The sequence below is a fragment of the Nannospalax galili genome, unplaced genomic scaffold (assembly GCF_000622305.1).
Source record: "Nannospalax galili isolate Female #2095 unplaced genomic scaffold, S.galili_v1.0 scaffold752, whole genome shotgun sequence".
NCBI classification, from domain to species: domain Eukaryota; kingdom Metazoa; phylum Chordata; class Mammalia; order Rodentia; family Spalacidae; genus Nannospalax; species Nannospalax galili.
In genome coordinates this window covers 284,984-297,427 of record NW_008333404.1, presented here as the reverse complement: position 1 = coordinate 297,427, position 12,444 = coordinate 284,984, and the positions used below count along the sequence as shown (strand labels likewise).

General features: G+C 45.4%; 1 protein-coding gene and 1 pseudogene across 1 annotated transcript; one reads left to right on the top strand and one right to left on the bottom strand.

Annotated features, from left to right (window-relative positions):
* The first annotated feature begins 2,405 nt into the window (after window positions 1-2,405).
* On the top strand, window positions 2,406-2,537 carry LOC108490582 (annotated as a pseudogene).
* Window positions 2,538-5,257: 2,720 nt separating this feature from the next.
* Window positions 5,258-9,886, bottom strand: S100a11 (S100 calcium binding protein A11). The gene is made up of 3 exons (XM_029561159.1): window positions 9,758-9,886; window positions 6,464-6,616; window positions 5,258-5,539 (listed from the first exon to the last, which is right to left on the bottom strand). Exons 2-3 carry the CDS (start codon window positions 6,608-6,610, stop codon window positions 5,393-5,395), a joined length of 294 nt encoding a protein of 97 aa, XP_029417019.1. The 5' UTR covers window positions 6,611-6,616; window positions 9,758-9,886; the 3' UTR covers window positions 5,258-5,392.
* Window positions 9,887-12,444: the final 2,558 nt, after the last annotated feature.

Here is a 12,444-nt window from a genome sequence, read left to right as displayed (position 1 = left end):
TTATTTCTTTGAGCCTCTTTTAGTGGGGTTTATGCCAGTGGAATTCTTCCAGATGACCAGAGGCATCTCCATGTGGCAGCTCTGCATTTGCCTAGAGTTTTGTGATGCTTGCTACTCTTGAGAAGCCTGGAGTCTGTTTCTTAGCCTGGGGATTGAGTGAGCTGGGAGCAATATGCCCCTTGCCTTCTGAAGTAGTCTCATTTTTCTCTCTCTAAGATCATTTTATAGCCCTTATCTTTGAAGCTCATTGGGGGTCTGAGTTCCAGGTGGGGACTGAGTTTTCCAGTTTTCATCACTGACAGGGCCGATCCTTAAGAGCTCAGCTCAGGCCTCAATGCTAGAGTACTGTTACAGCTATAAACTTCTTTCTTGATTGCGGCACCTTTCTGTCCCTCCCCTCACCCATGTTCTCTCCACAGGGAGTGGATGCAGCTTTCTGCCTTAAAATTGATGGAGTATTTTGATGGGGATAAGAGTTCTGTGTTATCCAGCAGTATTTGCAATAAGAAAGGGACTTTCTTGACATTTTATTAATTAAATTTGTACTTTGATGATTTCATACATGTATCTATTGCATTCTGATTGCTTTCACCCCTACCCTTGCTCATTTCCCCCTTCCTTTGTTTACTCCCCCCCCCCAATTCCTTACTAATCTCTTTCCCACATTCATGTCTTTTTGTTTTGTTTGTGTCCCTCCAGGTTTAACCAGAATCATCTATGTGGCCTTGGGTTGGTATCTATCAGACCCTGGTGGGTACATCAGTATAACTGAAACCAACAAATCCCTATCTCCTAGAGTTCATCAGGATAGTTCAGCAGTGAAGGATAGGGTCCCATGAGCCCCTCCCCCATCATGACTGACTGTTGAGAGGCCCTGACTTGGGCAAACCCTGTTCAAGTAATCCCATCTGCTGTGAGATCGTGATGACATTGATCCTATCAAATCTAGAGGACAGAATTTCATTGCCCTTCTCCTTATCTTCCAGCTCTTACTGTTCGCTCTTCTGCAGGGTTCCCTGAGTCTTAGAAGGGGTCGAATAAATGACTTATTTAAGGCGGAGCCCTCATATGTCACTTACTCTCAGTATCTTGGGGCAGCCAGCCATGAGTCTCTGCATTCATTGCTGTTCACTGCAAATAGAAGCTTCTCTGATTGTGGGGCTGGAAAGATGGCTCAGAGGTTAAGAGCACTTGCTGCTCTTTCAGAGGATCTGAGTTCAGTTCCCAACTTCAGTGTTCAGTGGCTCACAACCATCTGCAACTCCAGCTCCAGAGGATCTGATGCCCTCTTCTGGTCTCTGTGGGCATGCACACGAATAGCACACATTCACACACACACACACACACACACACACACACACACAAATAATGCTACTAATAAAAACAAATCTTTAAAATAGATCTCTGATTAGGTTTGAGAGCAGCCTTTGTCTAAGGGTATAAACAGATATAAGGCAGTTTGACATTATGTATATTTAGATAAACATTAGTAGTAATAACCCTCATAGGGTCCATAACCTCCTGAGGTTTTTTTTTTTTTTAAACAGCTTTTCAACACCCAGGCATGAGATCCCTTCTGTGGAGGTAGCTTCAAATCCAGTTCTAAAGTGGTTCATTTTCCTCACAACAGCTGTGACAGTGTGCCACTACTGCAAAAGTTGGACACATTTTGCCTGGCAGGTTGGTGTTGGCTTTTAGAGTTCATTACTGTGTATGACTGTTGATGCCTTTTCTTGCCCAGAAGTCTGAATAGTAGAAAAGGGGCTTTTCTTATCTGTTCCATCCTCAGTCCTGATAGAAGTCCTACTGTCGTTGCCTAAATCTTCACCATAGATAGATCTTTGCTTGGTTTTATTTTTTCATCTTAAAAAATGGTAAATTGAATTTGGTGATGGTTTCTTAGATGTGACACCAAAATCACAAAAGAAAAAAAATAAGATAAATTAGACCCCTTTAATATTAAAAGCTCTTGTCAAAGAACACTATCTGGCTGGGCATGTTGGTATACATTTCACATCGCAGCACGTGGGAAGCTGAGATAGGAAGACCACAAGTTCAAAGCCAACCTGGTCTACATGAAGAGGTACTGCCTCAAAAAAAAAGTCTCTTGGGACTGGAGAGATGGCTCAGTGGTTAAGAGCACCAATTGCTATTGCAGGGGACTTGGGTTTGATTCCAAACACCCATATGGCTAAAAACCATGTGTAACTCCAGTTCCAGGAATCTAATGCCCCCCCTCTGACCTCCATGGGCATTGCACAACATGGATGCACTTACACACATACAGGCAATATACTCATTAACATAAAATACAAATAATAATAAATAAAATCCTTAAAAAAGTCTCAATGCAGCAACACTAGTGGGAACACCAGGAGCCTGGGCTCATAGATCATTCTAAGAAAATGATAAACAAGCCAGACACAGGGGAGATCACCAGCTTCAATAAGGTCACGTTGAGGAAAACAGAGGGGCAGGAGAACATCTTGCCAACCACAGAGACCACTAAGCAGGAGAAGTGGAGTGAAACTTCATAAAAGCCTAGACTAGAGATTCTCCTGGCAATGTAAAGGAAGAGCTACCTGCTGGATGAACACAAACAGGCTGCACTGGGAACATGGCATTCTGAGTGGATGTCACCAGCATGTAGGTCTCTGAAGGGGAGACCCCAGTCAGACTGCTAATTTCTTCTGGTGCTCCCTGGGATAGTATAGGAAATTATTTGTATGATTAATGAAAAGAAAACACACCTTGTTACCAAAAAGGGAATTGGGGGAGAAATACACCAGAATGAAAAGGCAACTTACAGAACGGGAGAAAATATTTGAAAATCACATGGATAAAGATTTAGAATCCTGAGTATGTACAAAACTCTTACAACTCTTTTTTGATGTCAAAAGGAGCTTGTGGGAGTGTTTCTCAATAGCAAAATAACAATGAAAACTTTATTTAAAAAGTGGGCAGTGGGGCTGGAAAGATGGCTCGGTGGTTAAGAACACTTGTTGCTCTTGCAGAGGACCTGGGTTGGGTTCCCAGCACCCACATGGTGGCACACAACCATCCCTAACTACAATTCCAGGGGCTCTGATGCCCTCTTCTGATCTTCACAGGACTCATATATGCAGTGCACTTACATACATGTAGGCAAAATACATATATACATATACATAAAATAAAAAAAAATTAAATCTTTTTAAAAAAGTGGGCAAGGTGGGGACTGATGTTGTAGCTCAGGGACAAATCCCTTGCCTACCATGTGTAAGGTCTTGAGTTTATCCTTTGAATCTGAAGAAAAGAAAGTACTCAGACATTTTCCCAAAGAAAATATGCAAACAGCCAAAAGTACATGAAAAGATGCTCAACACCACTAACCAGGAGGGAAATGCAGATCAAAACCACAGTGTAGGGGTTGGAGACATGGCTCAGCGGTTAAAAGAACTGACTACTCTTGCAGAAGACCCAGGTTCGATTCCCAGCACCCACACGGCGGCTAACAATGTCTATAACTCCGGTTCCAGGGGAATCTGATGCCCTCTTCTGACCTCCGTTCAATGCCCATGGGCATTGCATGACATGAGTGTGCTGACATACACTCATACACATAAAATAAAAATAATAAATAAAATATTAAAAAAAACCCTACAATGTAGTAATTTTATGGAAAAAAAATTCTTTTAATCGCTAAGAGATCAAGCATTTGACCGGGAGAGAGTCAGAAAGTTCATTTATTCTTTTTCTATGCATGAGATCCCAGAATCTTAAATACATGGTATACCTACAGAGGGAATATGGAGACTTTTACATACAGGCTACAAACTTTTCCCCCTATGTGCTGCTACCAAATTAAGGAACTCTGGGGATCGGGGGCGAAGAGATAGCTCAGTGGTTAAGACTGTGTACTGCTCTTGCAGAGGGCCTGAGTTTGGCTTCTAGCACCCACAGCATCGGCAGCTCATAATCACCTGTAAATCCAGTTCTAGGGAAACCCTCTTCTTGCATTCATGTGCAAACCCATACTCAGACACACAGGCCTACACATAATAAAAAATAAGTCTTAAGCTGCGTGTGGTGGTGCATGCTTTCAATCCCAGTACTCAGGAGGCAGAAGCAGGTGGATCTCTATGAGATCAAGGCCAGCTTGGTGGACGTGGCAAGTTCCAGGCCAGCTGGGGCTACAGGGAGACCCTGTCTCAAAAACAAACCCAAACAAACAAAATCTTCAATAGTTAAGTAATTCTTTCAGAGGAAGCTATAATTCTTCTTGAAAAATATAGTACTTGCTAGTCTGAGCTACTGCCCTTCATTTTGGTCCACAGGCCAAAACCAACTCAGAAATGGTCTGATCCATTTTACTTAATTTACACAGGAATATCTGTATCTGTATATCTATCTATCTATCTATCTATCTATCTATCTATCTATCTATCTATCTATCTATCTATCTATCATCTATCTATCTATCATCTATGTATCATCTAATCTCTATTTTACTGCTAGTTAGAACGCCCATGGATGGATAAGGAGTCTGGTGCTATCTGGAAGCATCTTCCTCAGGCTTCTTGGAAGGACCGTGTACAAATCTGCTTGTCTCTCCCTCCTTGTCTCTAATCTGTTATCTGAACGCTGGCTCAACCTTCTCATCCTTCCAGGCTTTCTTCACACTGCTTTGTCACAGGGTCTAGACACTTTCGATTTGATACCAGCTTCAGCCAATCATAGATGAGAAGGTGCATAGCATGAAGATGCTGACAGTTCTCACCTCTCCCTGTCCCGTGACTTTCCAGATCCTTCTCACCTTTGTCCTGCTGCTCCTTATCCTGAAATGTCCTCTTCATCCCTTAAATACTTGCTCCTTCTGTCACTGAGGTCTCAGCAGTGACCCCTACCCTCAACCCAGTCCCAGTGACAGCCATTATCTTCCCTTCCCAGGATATCTATCCTCCCAGGGACAGTCCTTTGTTCCTTGTTTTCTTCCCTACTAGAAAGTGAGGGCAGGACCTTGGCTGGCATCATCCTCAGGGCCTGTGAGCACACCTGCTGTAGGGATGGATGGACAGTTAATAAGTAAATAACTTCAACAAATGACATCTTTTCAGCAGCCTGAGTAATCCAGAGATGATTCTGGTTGTATCGTTAGTCATGATTATGTCTACAACCAAGAGGCATCTTTACAGTTTACCAGGCTGCTCTGGTAACAGCTTCCTTTACATTCTTCCTACACGCCACCTTCCTCGCACAAATTTACTGACTCTCAGTGTACATTTAAAAAAAGACATTGTTTTATTTCTACCAACAGGAGTGCACTTTGTGGTATGGCAGGTGTGTTGGGCTCAATGCAGGTGTGGCCAACAGAGGAGGCGATGACTGGGTGGCTGGGAAGGAAAGGGGAGGGTTAGTTGAATTTCTGGAGGAAGGAATCATGGCAAGCGATGGCTAAACCGCCAATCAGGTTTAGAAATTCTTGGAAATCTAGCTGCCCATCACTGTTGAGGTCCAGCTTCTTCATCATGCGGTCAAGGACACCAGGGTCCTTCTGGTTCTGCAAAGACAATAACATCTTCATGTTTCTCTTTCTAAGGTGCTTTCCAATATGCTGCCACGCATTCTTCTTGCTAGAGTATACAGGGTAGAGGAAAGGGGTCATTCCTATTTCTAAATCCCACATGAAGAGACAGAAAAGGCGAAGGAAGCTGCCTTGGCAGCAGACCTGGGCTTGAACGCACACTTTCTTACTGCTGCTCAGTGTTCTTTCCCTGACATTAGGGGTTATTCAGCTTTGCCAAAGTGTTTCCTTCAAGTGCTGCTGCAATTTCCACATATAAACCATACAGAAATGAAGTGGTTCAGGTAGAAAGAGGGTGCAGGTCCTACCTAAAAGCCTCATCCCCCATTCACTGGAGTCTCCAACATACAAGCACACACAAACACTACCTATATTTACACTTAATTTAGAAAGTCAGACCTGCAGGCTCATTAACCATATTTCAAGTGATAGGGGGTGAATGGCTGGTACCACTATGTGGATGGAGGCTACTGCATCAATAGTGTAGAAACGGCATTATTTCCACCATTGCAGGAAACCTTATTGGACAGGGCTGCCGTGTAGCCTTTGGGGTAGAGGAATAAAATTTGAAAACGATTCTATTATGCCATATATGATTTCATATACCACTCCCTGTACATGGAAAAAACCAAATTGCCATTTCCTATGTCAGGCAGTTTGTACAGTTTGGTCTTTATAACATATCTTATTTCAAAGCAATGGTTCTCTAAAGTGATGCATCACTCACTGTGAGGTCTAGGGATTCAGCCTGGGCTGCTATGTGGACCTCCTGGCCTGGAGTGAGGGAGGAGGCAGGAGTACAGGGATTCAGATGCTGATCCTTCATTCCTGATCAGTTTGACAAGGTCCTGCTTTGTGTTGTGGACAGTCTGAGGGTGTGGGGCTGGGACACTGCAATACCTTGGTGAAGGCAGCCAGCTCTGTGTTCATGAAGGTGAGGAACTCAGTCTTGGAGAGTTTGCTCTTGTTCCCATCTTTGCCACTATACTTCTGGAAAACAGCGATCAGGGACTCGATGCAGCGCTCAGTCTCTGTAGGTTTGGACATTTTTGCCTTCGAAGAAAGTAAATGCATGGGTCAGGTAAAAAATGCAGACATCATATTTGAGAGTTAGGAGGGCTAGACGCTGGAGAATGTGCCAGAGAATCACATCTCATTTTGGGTTGAAGCAATTTCTTAAAGTCCAGGTTATTTAATAGAGGGGAGAGGGGTCCAAGAGACCACAGAAAGTAGCATTATGCAAATTTCCTTTTCATAGTCCCGCCCGTGTGTTCCTGATGAGATAAAGGGCCCCATATAGAGTATGGCTGTATGTTTGAAAGCACTAGAGGGTCTGGACAAGGGTGAGACTTTACTGATATGCTTAGGAACTGTGAGTAAAGAAATGTGTAACTATATATCCACATATGTACACTAAACCTTGGCAAGAGATCATAGTGACCTTTTCCCCAAGAATGTGGAGAGAATATTGTGATGAAGGAAATGTCATTTCTTTTTAAATAATACCAAAATCTTGAAATTCATGCTTTTCAGTGGCGCACACCTTTAATTCCAGCAGAGAGGCAGAGGCAGAGGCAGATGGACCTCTGTGAGTTTGAGGCCAGCCTGGTCTACCTAGCAAGTTCCAGGCCAACCAGGGCTACATAGTGAGACCTTTGTCTCAAAACAACAACAAAACAAAACAAAAAAGAAACTCATACGTTTTCTTAGGAAAATGAAAAGGATGTCTAACTGTGTGCTGGGAGAGACACTAGAACATGTTGGATGTTCAAAAGTGGTTTCAGGCAGGTGTGTGATCCATGTACTTGGAGAATAGAGAGTTTGGGCCAGTTTGGGCTACATTGTGGAACCATAGTGTGTGTGTAAGACAGAGAGTTATATGCCACTAATTGTACATGTGCAGAGCTGAGGTGTGAAAAGGGAACTAGCATGGCAGTCACCCCTCAGACCTGGGCCTCCAAGTTTCTTTCTGCAGACTTTGGCCTTTGCTTCCTCCAAATGCCAGTAATTTCCACTGGAATGGTGGACAGAACTTCTTATTACAGAACTGAACCACAGTTGTGGTTGTGCCAGGAAGAGCATCAGTTCAGATCCCGTGTTGGACACCACTTTTCTCACAGCACAGTTCCTAAAGGAAATTCTACTGGGTTGAGTCATTCCAGCTGGGACTTGGGACCCCAGGACGCAGAACTGAGATGTTGTGCTCCCCCTGGTGGATAAGAACCGCAACTGTAGGATTTATGGGCGGCTGCAGGGCCACACCCTTTCCTTCTGAAAGCTTTCTCTGGACATTAGTAGCAACGATAGGTTGGTTTGGATGTTAACATTTGCAATTTAGCATTTAGTCTTGAACTTCTTTTTAGGAACAACTTCCAAAGAGCTGGCCTTCAGGTTCTGCAATCACACATGCTAAAGATTGTCCAAAGCTGTCAACATCACAGCGGCTGGTTTCTCCTGTGACTGTCCTCTGCCTCTTCAGGCGCTTTACCATGAACGCTGAGCTGCTGCTGTCCAATGTGCCTAGAAACACTTAGATCACCTGCTTTCTGGAGATAAATCCTTTCCTTTCCCAACACTCACAGTGTTAACTTTATTTCCTTTAAACGGAACTCTTACTCAAGGAGTGAAAAGTGTTGGTAGGTTCAGGGTGTGGAGAAAAAAGCAAAATACCACAGCCTAGAAACAGATGTGTTTGCACAACATGTCTTCCTATCAGACCGAAAAATCTCACTGCTTTATTAGTGTGTCATAGGGCAGCAGAAAGGTTGGCTTGGATGGCATGCTGGATGAGGAGAAGGTTCCAGGCTGAGGGGCCCAGCTGTGTGACTCTACAGATGCTTCCTCACCCCCTTTCCCTGCAGGACTGGTTGCTATCATGTAAGGTTTTGCCCACCCTGGGGCAGAGAGCCGGAAGGACAGGAGTAGCACTCTCCACGCCTCACTTCATCCTTTGGAGTTTTACTTCGTGGAAACTGACAGCCAGGGGAAAGTAGGGTGAATGGACACCGTGAAAGGATTTAAAAGACGCACACCAAACATTCAATATTCCAGGACCCCCCTCCCTCCATATGTGAAAAAGAGGTAACACAGGCACTGAGTCAACTATGGCATTCTTAGCCAACGCCCTCCCCTCAGGCCTTGACGTCTCATCCACCTTCACCCACTTCACAATCTGTAGGTGCTGAGGCCTGACTTTTCAAGGAACCCTGCAGGATGGAAAGGGGAAGCGGGGAAGATTACGTAGTAGGGGGTATAGATGGGCACTCCGAAGCAGAGGTCGGCAGGCTTTCTTTTTTTCATAAAGGGACAGCTGTAAATATTTTGCTCTTTGTGTTCCATCGGGTCCTGTCACTCTTCTTTGGTCCCCAGGCAGCCCCGGAGGACAATTCCTAACCAAAGGGTGTGGCCTAACCAAAGGGTGTGGCTGTGCCCCTGAACTTGAAACCCACTAGGCTCACCCGACGAACTTTGCTGCCCCCTTCTCTGAAGAGACCCTGGAGGAGGCAGACTCTGGGGTGAATTAATGGAAAAGTCAGAAAGAGTTCAAGGTGGGGAATGAAAGCTGAGCTTTGAACAGCAGGCGGGTGCCTGAGAAGCCGGAGGGACTAAAAGGAAGAGGATAGGAGCGGGCGGGCGGGGCGGCCGGTCCCACATTCCTGCGGGGGTTAGCAGGCCGCAGCAGTTGGCGGTTTCGGCTGTGTTTTGGCCCTTTGCCGGTTGCCGACTGCAACAGATTTCCCTCGGAACTCCAGCCTAGTGTACAGCAAAACCCGTGCCGCCGCCAGCCGGGTTCTGACGTCTGCCGGGCCTCCCGGACCTGGGGGCTTCGGCGCCCCCCCCCGGGTGCAGAAGAGGGTGCAGAAGGGGGTGCGGGGGGGTGCAGAAGCCCGTCCCTCGGGGACTCGGTCGCACCCTGTCCCGGGTCCTGCCATCAGCCATCGGGCCCAGACCGTAATCTAACCTGAGAAAACAGAAGAACGCCCCCGGCCTCCCCAGGGTGTCCTGACAGGTGTAATTTGGGGGCTCCCCCTTCTCTAATTGCCTCTCCTGGGAGTGCGTTTTCCTGACCAGTTTTCAGCCACGTCTACACGGAAATGAAAGATAAAGCCGGGCGGAGAGCTTGCTGTAGCTTCGTCCTGTGTTCTTTCCATCGAAAAGGAAAATGGAAAATAAAATTTGCAAAGTTAGACTTACCAAGTTGGAGAGGAGGGAAGCCGAGTGCGACTGCGGCGGGCGGCAGGCGAGGACTGGAGTGGCGCCGAGGATCCAGGTCCCGCCCTGAGGGGCAGCTCCGACGACTTAAGCCCGCCCCCCTCCCCCGCCCCCTCCCGCGACATCCGAACTCACAGCTCTGAAAGTCGCGTACACCCTGTCCTCCTTGAAACTTAAGAGGCCTTTCTCCCTCCTTGTCCTGTGAATCTTGAAGATCTTTCTTGAAGATCTTTGGCTTTACAGGAAGTCTGTTCAGGTCCCTGCCTCTTTTCCGCAAATGTATGGACCCACTCTGAAAAGGTTAGATAAAGGGAAATTCTCTTTGGAAAACAAGAATGTGGGTCATAATTGGCCAAATTTCCCTAGGAGCCAGGCTATCAAGATGCTGAATAAACTGGTGATTTTTTGTTTGTTAGTTTTCGTTTTTGAGACGGTCTTGTTAGGTAGCTGAAACTGACTTGGAATTCTCTATGTAATCCAGACTGGCCTCAAACTTTGAGACCCTCCTGCCTCTGCCTGCTGACTGCTGGACTTACAGGCGTGCACCACCACGCCCACCTCACTGTGGTGATAATTGCCACATGGACTGCCAACGGAATACTGATGATTATTGCCAAGGGATCATTGCCGCTCTTTCCTCAAACTTCGTTATTATTTTGTTTATTCTCTCAAACTTTAAAATGTCAAAACTAAGGAAGACAAAATGAAACGAAAACACCCAAACAACTGTTGCAGCCGAACACGGGCCTGTGCTAGTGGGCCATTTGCCTGGCTGCGTTTCAGTTGTATGAAGAACCTCTTCTGGGTTCACACTGTCACTGAAATACTTTTGACAGGACCCTCACTCTCTGAGCTTCCATTTCCTTGTCTGTAAACAAGTCATACTGTCTTTCCTATTTATTTAGTAAGACTTTCCTGACTGTCTCCTGTCTCGTAAAATGATGGCTTTGAGAGGACTCCAAAAACTGCGGAGTAGATGTGGCAGGTAGAAAATGGGGCGAGGGGCACTGTGGGAATTGCTTCCTAGCATCCACTGTCAACTGGTGCTGGCCTTCCCTGGGCTCATGAGGCCAAATCTTCATCTCGACTCCAGACTCACAATTTCTGTTGCTTGTTTAGAAACCTGTTTGAAACGGAGCGTGGTGGACTATAATAGCCCTCCGGAGGCAGAAGCAGGGCCATTTGCTGTGCACTGGAGGCCAGCTGGGCTACATTGTGAAGTTCCAGGCCAGACTAGCTTAGAGTAAGACCTTGTCTCAAAACAAAATAAACAAAACAAAACAAAACAAAACATTAACTCACTTGAAAGCCCCATCTGTTTCTGAGACTCAGTAATTTAAGAATGACTAGTTCGGTCACGTGCATTCCAGGCTCTGTGCGTGCTAGGCCGCAAGCCCAGAGAGATCTAGGGTCCCGGACTGATCGTGTCGGAATCCAGTCGTCTCCGAGCGCGTGGACCGCTGAGCGGGATCCCGAGAGAACCAGAGACCGCCCTAGGACTTCGCGTGACAGCCCCCACGACGCCATACACCAGCCCCTGGACCCTGAGACGGGCCTGTGAGATCCGTGGCCCACACGCTAATTAACTCTGACCTCCAGACAAGGACAGAAACCAGAAAGCACGACCGACACCTAGAAAGGCATTTTCATAACCAAAAGTGTGAGAGATAAACGTGGAGATCAAAGCACAAGACAGTAAATTCGCTGTTCGAGAGGCTTGTTAACCATTGTATGCTCAGCACTGACCGTGTTGGGGCCAGTACACCCACAGAGGGTGTACTTCTAGAGAGGAGATAGACGAATGTAGTACTTAAGCCATAAGTACCGTGAAGAAATAAAAAAGCTGAGTAGAGGGTTGGGGAATTAGTTGTGGGTTGAGACATTTGAAAAACGTTGAAATTCAGGGACTAAGACCATGGTTGATAGAGTTGAGCAGAAACAGATGGGACTTAGTGAAATGTAACACCAAGATGGAATTGTTAAAACATCAAGATTTAGAAGAAAACTAGACAGACGTTGAGAGCCAAAGCAAGTCACAAACACCAAGAAACTGAAGGATAAAAATTGGAATCCTAAGGTAGATGGACAGGGAGAAAACTGAGGAGAATGGGCTTGTAGGTGAGGCTTCCTGCTGCGTCTGGGAGGGGGATAGGCGCAGTGGACTTCTCACCCTCTGGCCACACTAAGATCTAACTTACACATATCAACTCTGGACTTCCGGACATCAATAAAAATCAACCAGTCTGACTCCAAGGAAAATAAGAATAAAAAAAAAATGAGGTAGGAGCTGTGGGTATACCTCAGTGGCAGAGCGCATGCTTATCATATGGCAGGCTGGGTATTCAATTTGCAGCACTAAAACTCAACAAAATCCCGTAGGAATAAAGGAACAAAGAACTAGAAGTTAAAATTAGTCCTTCAAAATGTATGTGGGCCATCCAGCAGATTCAATTTAAAAAATATTTAACACTATAGCTCTATTGAGAGAATGTTTTTTCTTTTTTAAGACCAAGATAAATGGAAAGTAATATGAACTTAAAACCACAAAAAGAGACAGAAATAACTAGTTTTCTCCTCATCATCTCCATTTCTGCTAATATGGCCATTCACCCATTTTCCTTACTTGAAAACATTAGCACCATGTTTTTTTTTTATTTTAACTTCTAGTT